The following is a 16,758-nucleotide window of genomic DNA, read 5'->3' on the forward strand; positions in this document are numbered from 1 at the left end:
TCCTCCTCCTCCTCCTCCTCCTCCTCCTCCTTCTCCTCCTTCTTCTTTGAACAAGCTATGGAATTTAGAACGATCAGGATGGGCCTGTGGATAGAGCAAGGACTAGCTGAGAGAGATTACCTGTCTCAGCCATTCTTCACATCTGCCCTCCGAGTTGTCCAGGAACCAGCTTGCCTAGCAGTTTTAAGACAGGAACGACTTTCCTCCACTGTGCTAAACTCGGGTGGGCTGGACAATCTATTAATATTTAAGCTAGGGAGGATGCAGAGTGCAGTAACTTCAGAAACACAAGACAAGCTAGCAGATAGCTAGCTTCTAATTTTTTTTTTTTTTTTATGAATAGGACCTATTTTTTTTTTAGCTTGGAATTCTTAAATTTTGAAAAGTTTTGCAGAGATGGATCAATCAGCTTTACATTCCGGAAGGATGAAATGTTGTTACTGATATAGAAAAATAAAAGCTTCCAAACCTATTTTTTTATAAGATGGCTTGCATAGAAAAGATCTTATAGCATCTGTTTTTCATACATGTGTTGGATGCTTATAAAAATTATTTCTAGGGATCATATGGTAGATGGTATACTTTCTAATTAGAAACAAGACTTGTAGGAAGCATGGAGAAAATGACAAGAGCTTCCTGTTAATGCATTTTCTGTGTTCTGACAGGGCATACAATATAGTGGGTGTGGCTCAAAACCCAGCCTCAAAACCAGTTTCCTCACGATTCAGACACCAGCCTGATGGTCTCTTCTTAAGATCCACCATCGGCCTGATTGTTAGAGGCATCAGCTGGGCCACTGAACAGCCCAGCTGATCTTGCCTTTCTCCGACTGTCACAGTCTATCAGTGGACAGAGCTTGTTCGCTGTCATCAGCCTTGCTCAGCCGTCATCTCCAGCAGATGGTGGTTTTGAGCGTGCTCTTCGGGGTCTCCTGCCAACTGCACTCAGATTGGAACTTAATTTTGTTTTTTAGTGTCTTTAAATCTGTTACTCACCTACCATAGGTCACTCCCAGATTTCAGGTACCCATGGTAGTGAGAATTCAGGGAGTGGTGGGTACCATTATTTTAAGCATCTGGTGGGTTGTAGCTGGATTCCTTAGGCTGTCCATTCAAAGGCATGCAGGAGAGAAGATTGTTCTAGCATCTTATTTCCTTCAAGGCCAATCCTTTGGGCCTTCATGCCACTGTTCACTATTTGTAGATAGATTAAAAATAGTATTATGTGTTACTATTTCAAATACTGCTTCTCATATATTTAATTCTTCTCGTTCTCAGTCATTCTGACCACAAGTCCTGCTTTTAAAATGTTTTCGCATGCACTCACAGCAAATACTTTAGCAGCTGAGTTATATCCCCAGCTCTGGTGTGTGCTTTACGATGACAGGGACTAGACAGACTGGATCTCATTGATCTTTCTGCTGTGAGCTAAATAGTTCATTCAGAAATATGTTCACACCCTAGCCCCTGATCCCTGAGAATGCGATTTTATTTTAAAACCAGAAAAACCAAAATGACTACCAGCAGCAACACCATCAGTAACACCAAAACCAAAACCAAACGAATGGCCTCTGTAGATACAGTATCCTGGGTTATCTAGGTGGCTCAATTATCTAAATGACACATGACATTTTAAGACAATGGACAAGGCAGACACAGCAGTGAAGATGGTACGAAGACTGAACAGAGTTTGAAACGACATGTCCATAAGCCAAGGAAGTGGGCAACTACCAGGCGCTAGAAAGAGAATGGAATGAATTCTTTCTTTAAGTCTCTAAGGCAGCCTGTTCCTATTACTTCTTAATTGTGACAGAATAACTTTTTGTTGTCTTAAGCCACATAGTTTATAGCATTTTGTTCCCCATTATCACAAGAAACGAATGCACTTTCTGCCCTTGTTACATGACACAGGTTCTACAGATAGATAGATGTGTTCTCAATATTTTTTTCCAACATTAGTAAAACATTTGCAAATAAAAGTTTGATAGAAACAGGGCAGGTAAGTTTTACCTATACTGTTCATGCCTTATTTTAGGTTAGTAAAATATTTAAATTTAATGGCAAGTCCATGTGCTGGAACATCATCCATAGGACTTGGGAGAGCAATGGGAAGTAAGATCTCCAGGGTTCTACTTCTCCGTTCATCTATAAAGGGCAAGAGTGATTTCCCAATGGAGTTACTAGAGGTTTTCTGGTTTCTCTCCTAGTCATAATGGTTGGTTTTGAACATCAGATCCACCAGACTTTTCCTGATAGGTTACAGCTCTCTACTCAGGATGTATGAGAGACTTTGCCTATTATATAGTCATAGCTTTAAAAAGATGTTATGTATATATCACCATATTCTTATATTCACGGTGTCACCCTTTGCCAATTGCTGATCACTGTCATCTGTAGGAAAGTAGAATCCCACTCACAGCCCCCTAGCAGGGCCACAGCTCGATTCCATTGTGACTGTGGAGAAAGCACAGTGAGATGATTACTTCCAGCATTAACAAGAGAAGGTGACTTGAAATCCACATATTCAAATTACCTTGAGTGAGCCAAAAGGACAAACCTTTATCCACCATACTTGAAAACCTGGAAGGTTTTTATTCTGGTTATCTTTACATTAATACAGATGCTTTTTATTTTGTACTGAGAAAAACAATCTGTTACACATAATGTAACGTTAATATACAACGTAGAAACTCACCCTAAATTAGTTACAACAAGAACCTACAAAAGACGTCATAGGAAAAAGGTTACCTAATATTGCCACTGTGTAGGGTTTTTTGTTTGTTTTGTTTTAGTAGACTGACCCTGTCGGACCCTTCACCAATGCTCAGCTCTGTAAACAATGGTTATTTCCATGTTCGGGGAGGGGGTGTTATTAGGGGCACTAAAATCAGCCTAGAAAGTCGTAGCACATCACTAGATACTGAACAGTCCTCAAAAATAATTTATTGTACTGTTTCTAAAAAAAAAAGGTGCCAGGGTTGTTCTTTTGCTCTGTCCCCGTGTTCTGCGGCAGCACGTGAGCGCTTGGGCTAATGGCCTAAGAACGTACGAACTGAAGTGCATATCACATTCACAGAGATGAGGTGGTGGAGTCGAGAACTTCCCTTCCGTTGCACACCGTCGGCATGTACGTGCTTGCGGAGGCTGCAAGACAAAGTGGCGCAGAGGCTGAGTTGAGCAGGACACTCGGTTAAGGGCATCAATACTCCCAGACACTGAGTTAAGATGAAATTGAAACCCATTTTAACAAGGCTTTGGAAAATGCGTACTGACTTACGGTAGAGTAGACAAACTTTCTAAATATCTTCTGCTCATTGGTTATAACCTAAAATGTGCCTCCCCATGTCACACGTCTCAGAAAGGGGATCTTTAAGCATCATCTTTGCTGAAAGAAATCTCTCATGGATTGAAAATTTAATTTCATAATCTCTAAAATGATTCAAATATTCTGAATGAACCGAAGGGCCCCATAATTTTCTTACAGATGATTAAATTCTTCTATTCAATAATTGTAATTCACTTTGATCTTTGATCAGGAATGACTATCCTTTGGTCCCAGGGGTCCTGTGTGAACTCTACTGACTTAGAAAGCTGGTGTGATTTCACTGCTGGTGTTGCACAGACTGTAAGGACACGGACATCAGTGAGTGCCAAGAGCTTTGGCTCCTTCACAATTCCTCAAATGAAGGCATTCCAAAGAAAGTGACAGTGACATCCCAGTGCCATGGTGCCTGTATAACATAGCAGTGTACAGTCACTCTTTTTTTTTTCTTTCGAGACAGGGTTTCTCTGTAGCTTTGGTACCCGTCCCTGGAACTAGCTCTTGTAGACCAGGCTGGCCTCGAACTCCCAGAGATCCGCCTGCCTCTGCCTCCCGAGTGCTGGGATTAAAGGCGTGCGCCACCACCGCCCGGCACAGTCACTCTTTATAACGGTTTTCTCAGACACAATTTCTACCTATTACTATCTTGTTTTTATGTGAAGTTTGTCCATAGAGGATTTATATTTATTTTACACCTGATATCTTTTCATGGAATGAGGACATAAGCAGGAAACTCATTCTTCATTGGGATGAAACCATATGGTCAAGATGATGAAAGTGAACTTGAACCACCTCTTAGGTCTCTCCATCTATTCTAACATATATTCTTGCCACAGGAACTGGATCACCAGAGCACAGCCTGGTTACAATTGACAAACTGTCTTCCATTTCCTTAAAGACGTGAACTAATTTCATTCCAAAGTGTTCGTGTCTGATAACAGATACTATTGACCCATAAACTACTTTTTGTATAGGAACTTCTCTGCACACAAAGGAGTTAACAAATAGTGAGACTGTAGCTTATGCAGCATTCTAAGGGAGCGACCACCATATTTAGGGCACTGGCATCTTGTAGCAGGTCCACCACTAGCCAATCTGAAGCTTTTCCATTCAGTAATTTGAGTAGGCTGTAGATTGAAATGACTGGAGTCACATGAAAAGTAAAGTCTTTGATATATATATATACCTTTTAACATAAATATTATGGACCACGTTAAATATTTTTCTTTGTAGCCTCAACTAACTTCAAACTCATGACCCCCTGCCTCTATCTCTTCAGAATTTGTCTACTGGCATATGTCACATTATTGAATTTTCTTTCCCAAATGACTATAATTTTTGAGGGAAGGGATGACATGTGATAAATTTCCTAAAATTTCTGCTGTGGAGATAGTAATAACATAGTATATACCTGGCAAGATTTGATGGAAAGTAGTTATGATGATGATTCCGAATGTGAGACCTTTAGTAGTTTAATTATTTTCTATTTTCATATGTTTTGTGAAATCCTCGAATCAGTAAAAGTTGGTCAAGTAAACGAACAAGGTCGATGAAGCCATAAACACAGAACACTGGGAGCAGAGGGACCACTCTGCACCACTCAGTCTGAGCTCTTTCTCGGAGCCCTGTATCCCGCTGTTTGCATGATGTTGTCATGGGAATATGTAGTTGCCATTTCAAACCAGTGCCCAAAGAACTCTTGATTTTGTATAACCTTTCCCCACTTAGTCTTCCTTTCCTCAGTAAACGGTTTTGCCTTCTGACCTAAACTAGAAGTCTTAAATTCATGCTTGATTTTTCCCCCCTGTTTTCTCCATGGCAACCTTCCCATCAGCTGCAGTTAGCTTTAGCAGTGTATCCAGCTGTGGCCCCCTGGGTGTGTAAGCTGCTATTAATCATCTGCATATGGAGATTCTCAGGAGAAGTAGATACTACTTACATCTCTTCTGGTCAGATGTTTCCTACACAGCAGCAAGACTACAGTCAACTGTCCACATCCGTGCTTCCGCATTCACAGACTCAACCAACCAAAGATCGAAAACATTCACGAAAAAATACGTACTGATCATATTCAGAAGTTTTCTGCTAGCCCACAAATAATGCAATATAATGACTATTTATAGCAGTCCCATTGTGTTAGCCATGGTAACACATGGGACTAGACATGATCAGAAGCTTATTGGAGATGTGCATAGGTTATTTGAAAGTTTGACCACTCATGGAGGAGGATGTTCTGAAGCCGCTCCCTGGATACTGAGGTGCAGTTGCATTTTGAAATATGAGCCACCTACTTAGACACTTCCAGTGGTATCCCCCTTGTGTTTTAACTTGGGTTTAGAAATCTCAGTTAATTGGACTATGCCTTCCGATCTGTTTTTTACACATCCTGCATATTCCTGCCCCCCTTTGCTTTGTTCTCCAAATAGTAATGATGTTTCTCAACTTTGTGCCTTTACCATAGCTGTGGCTTCTACCAGGAGCATCTCTCTGTTCATCACAGGCTTCATTCATGTCACCCACAGCTGGAATGTGACCCCTTAAAAAGATGGTCCTCAGCCCAGTCTCAGTAACTCTCTGTCATGTCACCCACAGCTGGATTGTGTCCCCTTAAGATGGTCCCCAGTCAGCCCAGTCTCACTCAGTAACTCTCTGTCATGTCACCCACAGCTGGAATGTGACCCCTTAAAAAGATGGTCCCCAGTCAGCCCAGTCTCAGTAACTCTCTGTCATGTCACCCACAGCTGGAATGTGACCCCTTAAGATGGTCCCCAGTCAGCCCAGTCTCAGCAACTCTCTGTCATATCATGCAGTTTGGAAATTTTGGCCTCCACAGTTGATGCTTGCAGACTCCTCCTCCTCTCCCTCTTCTTCACTATTGATCAGAAATTAAGCAACCCTGCTTATTTGTTTCCTGATGAATCTCCAGAGTATTTCATGAATAGACTTCCCGTAAATGTTTCCAGGGGGAGTCCATAAACGTTCACGTTTCTCAGAGTGAGAACAGTGGAAGTCTTCAGGAGGAAGACCTTACACCTACGAGGTCTGTAATAGCCTCACTAGGACAGGTGGACTCTTCTGTGCCTCAGTCACACCAGGGCAACGACTACCCTTGCACAGAGAACTGGTTCAAGGTAAGAGCTCCTAACAACAGGCATAATGCCTTTGAAATTTCGGCTAATTCCTTTATCTTTCCTAGGATCAGGTTTTTATTATTTCTTTGCAGGCTTTTCCTTTTCAGAGTCTGAAGAGGAATGATGATATATAGTGGGAATAACTCAGGGATAACAAAGTCTGACAGGCAGATACCTCTGTCTACCATGGACTAGTCTCAGGCCGTCTCTATGCTCTCCTGGAGGCCACTTCTTACACCCGTTCTGATGTTCCCAGTCTGCTGTGGAAGGGCACGGACCTCTGTTCTTTGAAGTACTCTCTCATGTCTCTCTCATGCTTTCCAACTTCTTATCAATTGGGAGCATTGGACTAAGTAGGAGATACAATGGCTGCACGGAGAGCTGGCTGCATGGTTTCACTAGCTCTCAATCCCATGGCCACCGTTATGGAAGTTCACAGAGAACTCGGAGTCATGTCTCTGCTCCATAAGGATATCAAAGGAGGCACCCTTTACCAAAATACAAACTCTAGATCTCCTTACACAGTAACAGCAACTCGGCAGCCCATGAGACTCCTCCTGCAGGAACGTCCCCCACACCCTTTGTAGTGTGTTGAAGGGATCGCCACTGCTTTCCTTTCACTGTTTCCCTGCGGCTTTGGTCATTGTATTTGATTATGTAAAAAAAAAAAATTCTCCTTTGTTTGCATATGCTGCTGAATATAGTAGGAGAAATTATTGTTTGATGAGTTCATCATTTCAATTACTTTGCATTTCATAAATATTTTACATGTACTTCCCATATTAACCCATCTGTTATTCCCCAAGATAGTAAAATATGCAGATAATCAAAATGCTGTCGTCATGTGTATGTGTGTGCTTGTATATGCGTGTGTGTGCACACGCATATATGTGTGTGTGTGCATACACTTGTGTTCTTGTGATGAGTCTTTGCCGTTACTCTGATGAACTTCTCGTGAGGTTTTTAATGCTGTAAGATTGGCCCATTTTCTTCAGCAAGCCTAAGCAGACTTCTGTAATCATTCTGTCTGCAAGAAACAATAATCATGCAGGCTTCTTTTAGGTTTTCTGGGGACGTGGGACAAACAGCAGCTGCTGTCTGCTCTAGGCTAAAATGGTACTTTTTGCAACTCAAAGTGAAAACTGAAAATAGTTGGAAGAGACCTTGTAGGTTTCATTATTGATCACAAAAGGACAATTTGCACCCAAGAAAAGACACATTTGACTTCACAGACACGATTAAACATGGATCAGTGCATCCAAGCGGCTGCCATGGCTCCCTTTGTGGAATTCAGTTCTTCCCACTGCTCACACACGGGCTGCCCAGGCTTGGGAGGAAATTATGACTTTTTTTTCACGTAATGTAACTGGGCGCTTGATCAATTAAACATACTTATTGAATAGATTTTTCTGCATGCCAAGCCTGTTAGTCAACTGAGAATTAATGCCTCACCAAGCTCTGTAGCACATCAGACTTGGAGAAAAATAAACATCTCAGCAGAGCAAACATTTCTGTTTGCTCCCATCCATTTTTCTTGGTGGTGGTGACCTCAAGTAATTTTTCCCAGGATATCTGCTTATTTACGTGTTTTTAAAAGTAGTCATGGGATCTAGTTTCTACTGGCTGGCTGTCTCTTTGTATTCTTTTGTCATTAAATCTGTATTTTCACTTATTCTCTCAATTTTGCTTACCCTCTTTCAGAAGACGTTCCTTTGGTGACCAAGCTGTGCTGCTGGACACTGGTGTTGCAGTCTTGCTATCAGTGAAGTTTCAAGTGGAAGGCAGAATATTCATTGCCAAGACATTGGGGGTAATTCTAGACTGAATTCATTGCTAAGACATTGGGAGTAATTCTAGACTGAATTCATTGCTAAGATATTGGGGGTAATTCTAGACTGAATTCTCAGGAAGTATTTACTTTTACTAATTCAAAGAGTGATATAAAATCTATTAATACAGAACAAGGTAAAAATTAAAGATATTATTTTCCAGGTGAGATTTATAATCCAAGGGACACTAAGACTTCTTCATTCTGAGAGATGAGTCATGAAGAGAAGATAGATCAGACGTGACTTTTGTTGTTCGTGATACAATTTAAATTCCCGTCTGAGTAGAGATCTCACTTTCGTCTACCCTTACTCCACTGTTACCTCGTGATGTTTTCAGCCATATCCCTCTCTGTTTCCCCTCCAGAATTACGAAAGCAGATGTTTAGTAAACATCAGGCAAACAAAGGGCTCCTTAGTTCTACCTACTTTCCTTCCTCACTAATTCTGCACTCTTCTTATTCACCTCTGAGCTGCCCAGCACTGTTTTCTTTCTTTCCTATCAAAATGTGCATTAAAACTCATTCAAGGATCAGAGGTTCACTCACCGTGGGAGTCTATTACCATGGGGTGTGTGCTACTGTGCCGAGGGATTAGAATCCGAAGCCGCAACTATCAGGCTCTAAAACACTATGCCAGACTCACGTTCTATTCTCAGGTGGAGCTAGTTTTGTTAACATCACATTCAAATTGTATACAGCCTCTCCACGTTTCATTTGTTTCCATGTCTGTCAGTCTGGTCTGAGCCACCCGCGTCTGGACAACACAGTGGTCTCATTTCATGCTATTTGGAAACACAGTATCCCTACTTCAGAACACTCCTGATAGTTTTATTTAAGGTGAATTAGATGTAGGGAAGATAAGCTAGTAAAACAAATTGGTTTTTTACTGAGCATCTAAAACAAATTATAGACAATGGTCGATGGCAAACACGGTTTTAAAGTTAGCATATTCACATAATTCTGAACATGCCAGTGTTCCTAAAGACGTCTGATCCCTCTGGGGTCACATGAACTTGTTTGCCTGGAGACAACTCTAATAAAATACTGAACGCTTTGGTTCAGGGACTCTTTCTGTGCTGCTTCCTGTCCAAAGGAACAACAGAGAAAGGAGGGGAATGCAGGGTAATTTAATTCACAATACCTTCTTAATATTAAAGGACCACTTACTGAGAGAAAGCATGCCATTGATATAAACGTCTAGGCACTCTAATAATATTCCTTTATTTGTCCCCATCAAATTATATTTTCTGGGATATCATGCCTTGGCTGTGTGCACTGTGGTGCTGTGGACACCTAGTCTATAACGAACGTGACATAAGGTGTTGGACCTCTGTACATGGGCTTTGGAGAGGGGATCTGTGACCAGGGTGTCAGAGTAGGATGCTGCTGAGTGTGGAGCTGAAAGGAAAGCTTTTAAGTCATTCATTTTTCAGGTGCTAAGATTCTCATTATCAAATAGGTTGTGCCCCCTTAACTGAGCCATGGTAGAAAACCCAGAGAGGCCAGGCATCTTTAGAGAGTTTGATTCCTGATGTTACTTGCCCAGTTGGTTTAAAGCACCTATGAGACGGGGAGGGACCTGGCTTTCTCACCTGGAAATGTTTTTAGAATAAATGATCCTTAGCAACCTTTTCAGTTCCAGTCTCTGTGGTCATTTTTTGGTATGGGAGAATTGTCTGTATTCTGTCAATCATGTTATAAATAAACGCTGATTGGCCAGGCAGGAAGTAAAGGCGGGAAAACCAGACAGGAAGTAGAAATGATGTAATGAGAACAGGAGAATTCTGGGAAGGAGGAAGTTGATTCCTCCCACTCCTGCCTAGATCACTGAAGCAGCAGGATGTGATCTGCCCCACTGAAAAAAAGGTACTGAGCAACATGGCTAACATAGATCAGAAAAATGGGTTAATCAAGATGTGAGAGTTAGCCAGTGAGGGGCTACAGCTAATGGGCCAATCAGCTTAAATTTATGAAGACCTATGTATGATTTTCTTTGGGGCTAAACAGTTGTGGGGTACCGGGCGGGACAAAAACCCCAACAAGCAGGCCTGGCTCCCCATGTTACAATTTTTTCTTCTAGGATGTTGTAAAGAGATCAGGGGTTAGAAAAGAGTAGTTACAAGGGTAATATGGTGAGACCATTAAACAGGAGGAGGAAGCGCTGCAAATCTCTAGCATGTGTAGGTTTGCCTATACCACTGCAGACCGTCCTTCCATCCTCACTGAAGGAGGGTGTGCCAAGCTGGAATGAACATCTCAGACTGCTGTGGACTTTTCAAAGGGGAAGATAGATTGGCATCCATTGGAATTGATTTGAATTGGATGAATTTTGTATATTTTGCCTGAAGCAGATGGCTTCACTTTCTGACTGCTCTAGGCTCTTCATGCATTCTCCACTGATTCATATTTACAAGATGCTTCTGCCTGGTGTGAGGATGCTATCAGTTCAGTGTTTGTTACCAATAACTTGCTGATTTGTCTGTCCAGGCTGTTGCATCGCATCAACGAGACTTTTTGAGTCTACAGTGTAGGCCTGTGCTACCATTATTTTTCTAGAGTTGCAATGTAGACAAGAGATATGGGCATTAAATGATATAGACAAGAGATGTGGGCATTAAACGATATATTTAAACTTATAGCATTGCATTCATATCTCAACAATGGATTGTACTCTGTTTACTAGGGTATTGTCAAAGGTTTAACTATTAGTAAACACAAAATTTTGTTCTCATATGCTTGCTTTCTCTTGTTGCAGCTCTGTAGAAATTTAGGCAATTTAGACCATTCACTTGATCTTTTTATATTATTTATTTTTGCTTTGTAACATAAAAATACTTTGCATTAAAGACTAGTTTCTGTTAAGGGAGCAGTTCACACATTATCACAAAGACAGGTGACTTTCTAAGTAAAGTTTGGACAGAGAATATTAATCTACATCTGGGTAGAGTTCCTCTAAGACTCAGTTTTGGGTTCATTATTTAGTAGACATCTCTTGACTGAGTGTAACAATAATGACATTCATACATGTAAATGATTACTTTGAGAAAGACAAATATACATCCCTAGGGGACCAAGTCTGAGTACTTAATAGCTGTGTAAGACCAGAGGGCACACTTCATTTCTCACATCTATGCCGATGCCTGCTGATCCTAAACCATTTTAATGCTTGCAGTCCGGCCTCTATAGCTCCCGAGGGCTTTGAGCTGCATAAACTCCAAAATGCGTCTAGCATGTCTCCTTTAACCCTATGCAGCACCTCTTGCATCGCCAGCATATTGTCTCCATTTTCTGTCTTTGGGACTTAGCTCTAAGAATCCCCTTTGCTGCTAAGCAGAGCAAAATAAAGACGTCTTTCCTTTTTGATCTCCCATGTAGGATGTTTGTTTATGTGACTGGGTGTGGGAGCCACATTGCAAGGATAAGTTTAGGATGTCGAGATCTCTAAGTTATACTTCCCTTGGGAGGGGCAGTCTATATGAGTGGCCAGCTGATTCTGTTCTTGAAATGACTTTCTTGGAGAGTTCCAGAGGGAGTCAGGGAATCAGCTGTGTAAGCTTGTGGCCAGTGGTATCCTAGCTGCACAGGGATGTGGCCAATGGCATCACGAAGCAAAGCACGGGGGATTGCCACTCTCTGAACCCAGGGTCTGCCTCCACTCTGAAGGTCATGAAGTGAGTGTGCCCTGCACCGCCTAATATGAAATGAAGCCAGCAAGTGTGCTTACTGTTGCATTCTCAGAAGCTTCCCGTGGATTACCTCCACTGAAAAACTACGTTTTCTGTCGCAAACCAGATTTTGTCTTTGCCCCAGTTCATAGAAATCAGAATATTTGTGGGTGGATCCAGGAAATGTCTACTTCAAATTGGTTATTTATATACAAACAATTGGGAGCCATTAGCCAGTGGGTATAATTAATGGAGAAGAGTTAAACTTATTTTTATTCTGATTTCCACTGTATATAATTAAGCAGATAAAAAGTGAAGTGTTCTTTCCACACAACAATATCCAGAATATGCTGAGCAGTGGCTGTACCCTTTAATCCCAGCACTCAGGAGGCAGAGGTAGGTGGGTCTCTGTGAGTTCAAGGTCAGCCTGCTCTTCAAGAGCTAGTTCCAGGACAGGCTCCAAAGTCACAGAGAAACCCAGTCACAAAAAAACAAAACAAAACAGTATCCAAAGTATTTCATGGTGGTCATGTTCCCCCAGTTCTCTTTCACCATGCCCCTTCTTCATACTGACTTCTGAGTTTAGTCATACTTTTCCACCTGTTTATAGCAACTTCATATAAACCCAGTTTCCTGTTATTAATGGCCTTAGCTTCTGCGAAGAGGCTGACCAAAGCTCCCAAGTGACATGCTGCATCTGCCACTGTCTCGCCAAGGAACAAAGTAAGAAATAATGCCGCCGCACCATGAAGTCACACGAATCCCTGGAAAGAGTGCAGCCCTGAGTTCATCTAGGATATGGAGAGTCCAGCATGATTGAAGAGACCACGCGAGAGTCCTTGAGAGCTGGTTTAGGCCCTCCCCTTGAAGATGGGCAGGCTGGCTCCTGTCCTTGAGTAGATTTAGTACAGGACATCCTGTGTGGGTTTCCCAGCTGGCAGGTTTGGCTCGAACTTTTTACCCAGCATGCTCTCTGGAAGCCCACATGGGGAGGCTTCCCACCCGGGTGCTAAGCATAGGTGTGAGACTAGCATGCTTCCTCCAGATCAGCTTGGCCTCAGCAGGAACATCACTGGAGGATGCCAAGTAAAGCAAAGTGAAGCAGATGAACTGCCCACCCAAGGTCTGGCTGAATTCCCGATTCACAAAACCATAGGAGGTGATAAGAGAGAGGCTTTAAATCACTGGGGCTGTGAAGCTCCTCATGTAGAAATAAATAAATAACTAAATCTTGAAGAGAGAGGTAGCTCTGCTTCTTCCAAATCTCACTCTCATTCACGTGTGGTGAAAGTTCAGAATCAGCAGTAGTAACCAGTCAATGGAATACATCACCAGCACAGTGCTTCCTGGGATGACGAAAGTTACACTTGTCCCTTGATGTCTGTAAAGTACTGGTCACAGGATCCTCCCCCTTCTGCTTCTCTGCCCATAAGCCGGTGTTTGTCTGCAGCTCACTCAGCACACTCACCTCCCATACAGTCTATATCATCCCCAGATGACTCATCCTTAAACAGCTTAGCTGGTGTTTAGAGGTAGTGATTTGAAAATTAGTTCGCACACACTTAGGCCTTTTCTGCATTTTTCTCCTAAGTGTTTAGTGTTTTGATCTACAGTCAGTTGAATTTGGAGATTTAAATTCAGTGACTGCTTGCACTCTAAAACAACGAGTGCAAGAGGTTTATTGGGGAGGAGGGTGAAAGAGAGAAAGGCCATTGTTAGAAAATACTGCTTCAGTCATGGGATAAATTAATTAGAGCAATACTGTTGAGGTCCGGGAATACTCCAACAATGTTACATTGGGTAGACATCTACCTTAAAGCACGAATTTGGCCATTTTCAGATTAGCTTACAGAGTCACAGTGGCTCTGGTATAGCCCAAGCAGAATACTTTGTGCAAACAGATATTTTACCATTTCTGAGAAGAGGATTTGGTCAGATAGAGTCCAGTATTTTTTCCAGATATTTAATAATGCCCACCATGTGTATTAGAACATGCTACTATGTTCTGAGTTACTGAGCTCTGGTTTTAAAATGTCTGTTACAACTTAAAGACTATGTTATTGTCTTTAAGACCAACCACGATAAGCTAAATATGAACAGATCACTCAAAAGAACTTCTTCTTTTTTTTTTTTTTTTTTTTTTTTTCGAGACAGGGTTTCTCTGCGGCTTTGGAGCCTGTCCTGGGACTAGCTCTGTAGACCAGGCTGGTCTCGAACTCACAGAGATCCGCCTGCCTCTGCCTCCCGAGTGCTGGGATTAAAGGCGTGCGCCACCAACGCCCGGCTCAAAGGAACTTCTTTACTTCCAACCATTATCACCTGCCAGAGTAGGACTCAGCCATCAATAAATTTAATGGGAGGCCTGAGTCTCAGTAGTTGACCCTGAAGCAACACCTGGTTGCAGGAAGAACCACAGACTGAGATTACCTGAGCACCACCCAAGAACAGACCATCCAGAGGAAATGCCTAACGTTCCAACCGCTGTAGATAGAATCACCTGCCAGCACACTCACCGGGACACTTCTAGACAAATGTCAGTCAATCAGGGGCCCTAAAACCTCACCCCACCTTTACTACTATAAAAACCCAGCTCTGACTGAGTTGGGGGCGGGCTCTCCGTTTATGCCAATCCATTGGACATGCAGAGAGACTGAGTTTGCCAACTTGCATAAAATAAAGGCTTTTTGCTTTTACATATGGGGCTCAGTCTCCTTGTTGACTTTTGGGAGACTTCACGGATTTGGGTCTAACAGTTACAGCTTTGAGCTATGGACTCAAGGGAAACCTGTCCTATTTAGTGCAGTGATACCACTTCTTCCTTATGGCAGTTATTAACCACCTGGCATCATGCACTAGGTGCTTACCAGCCCCAACATGCTTTCTGGGAGGGCAGCACAGTATTCTAATTAGGTATACCAGCTTGACATTCAGAGGTACTGATGCTAAGTTCTGATTCAGATATTTTAAAAATACTGCTTCATTGACTGGTGTAATCATGAACCTGTGATGTCAGATTCCTCTCTGTATGCTGTGAATATGTTTTATTACCACTGGTTAATAAAGAAGCTGCTTCAGCCTATGGCAGGGCAGACTATAGCCAGGCTAGAAGAGGTATACAGAGAGATAGGTGGAGTCAGAGAGATGCCATGCTGAGGGAGGCAGACGCCAGATCCTTACCAATAAGCCACAGTCTCATGCTGATACACAGATTAATAGCAATGGGCTAATTTAAGATGTAATAGTTAACAAGAAGCCTAAGCTAATAGGCCAAGCAGTGTTGTAACTAACATAGTGTCTGTGTGTTTGTTGTCTGAGCAGTTGGGAAACGAGCGAGCAGTCTCCCTTTACAGCCCTGTTCAGGTTTTTTTTTTTTTTATCTCAAAAGCTATGAACATTAAATAAGATGTAAATTGCATAGACACACGAAGTATTTAGCACAATGCCCATCATGTAGAAAATATAGGAAAGTGATAGTTTCTGTGCATCGCATTATTTTTTTATCGCCAGTTTTTTTATTGTCTGAACTAGCTAGCTATAACAATTTTGTTTAGTCAAGAAATGAACAGATTTGTTTGGTTTGGAAATAAGCATGTTTCTCTATTTTATGGGCTTTACTTCACCAATGGGAAACTTCAGTTTTTGGTAGGAAGTGTGTGGGTCCCTGAGGCACAGCAGCTCAGGTCTAAGGAGATAAGGGTAGAGGTGCACCCCAGAACACGTGTGCTCCCTCTTTGTAACTCTCCCTCTGGTGGAGAAAAGGCGACCCTGTTACATTCTATTCTTGTTGGAGAAACTGAGGCCCTAATGTAATAGCTCACCCTATGACGCTGAGCTATTTTGAAATCTCCTTTCTAATGGAGGCAAATTTTTGAGGAGTCATTTGTCTCTCTCATTCCTGACTTCCCTCCCCCCTGTGGCTCCATCCCCTTCTCTCTTACCCAGTGAATTTCCCCTATTTTGAATGACAGATTAATTAGAAATAATTTAAAAAGCTGTCTGTTTCAGATACACTTGTGCTTTAGGAACCTTGAGTTATGTGTTTTGGAGTGACTGTTTCAGCCACCATCTTAGGTACAAAATTCCCAGTAGAGCAAAGAATGGTGATCCGGGGAGCCATCCTAGAACCCTGTTCACACAGTTGCTTTGAGGGAGAAATCACTGTGCCATGGAGTCAGGAAGATCTTTTCGAGCACTTTCCAAAGTCTGGTCATGGGATGTTAGTTGTACTTTACTGTGCTTACACACAAACGGAACAAACAAGTGTCCTTATTGAGAAGATTCTCCAAAATTTAGTTCTAATGTCTCTCCAATTCTTACCTTCCCATGTTAAATAAAAGTGGTTGAACTTTTGGAAAGGGTGGTATCTGCTGGTAGTCTTTCCCCCTGGTAGCATCTCCACCCCAGGTAGCATCCCATCCCAGGTAGCATCTCCCCCTGGTGAGCATCTCCCCTTGGTGAGCATCTCCCCCTGGTGAGCATCTCCTCTTGGTGAGCATTTCCCCCTGGTAGCATCTTCCCCTGGTGAGCATCTCCCCCCTGGTGAGCATCTCCCCCTGGTGGGCATCTCCCCCTGGTAGCATCTCGCCCTGGTAGCATCTCCCCCTGTTGAGCATCTCCCCCTGGTAACATCTCCCCCTGGTGAACATCTACCTCTGGTGAGCATCTCCCCCTGGTGAGCATCTCCCCCTGGTGAGCATCTCCCCCTGATGAGCATCCCTCCTGGTAACATCTCCCCCTGGTGAGCATCTTCCCCTGGTGAACATCTCCCCCTGGTGAGCATCCCCCCTGGTGACATCTCCCCCTTGGTGAGCAT

The 16,758-nt window shown here is 42.5% G+C and overlaps 1 protein-coding gene across 1 annotated transcript in view; it reads right to left on the reverse strand.

The window, feature by feature from the left end:
- Positions 1-2,568: 2,568 nt before the first annotated feature.
- The window catches only part of Grm3 (glutamate metabotropic receptor 3), a 222,005-nt gene continuing 207,815 nt past the window's right edge, over positions 2,569-16,758 (reverse strand). Inside the window, exon 6 of the mRNA XM_013350444.2 lies at positions 2,569-3,143. Coding sequence (XP_013205898.1) covers positions 3,070-3,143 — 74 coding nt within the window. The 3' untranslated portion in view covers positions 2,569-3,069. The remainder of the gene's footprint in view (positions 3,144-16,758) is intronic.

Source organism: Microtus ochrogaster, chromosome 26 (genome assembly GCF_000317375.1).
Source record: "Microtus ochrogaster isolate Prairie Vole_2 chromosome 26, MicOch1.0, whole genome shotgun sequence".
Classification (NCBI taxonomy): domain Eukaryota; kingdom Metazoa; phylum Chordata; class Mammalia; order Rodentia; family Cricetidae; genus Microtus; species Microtus ochrogaster.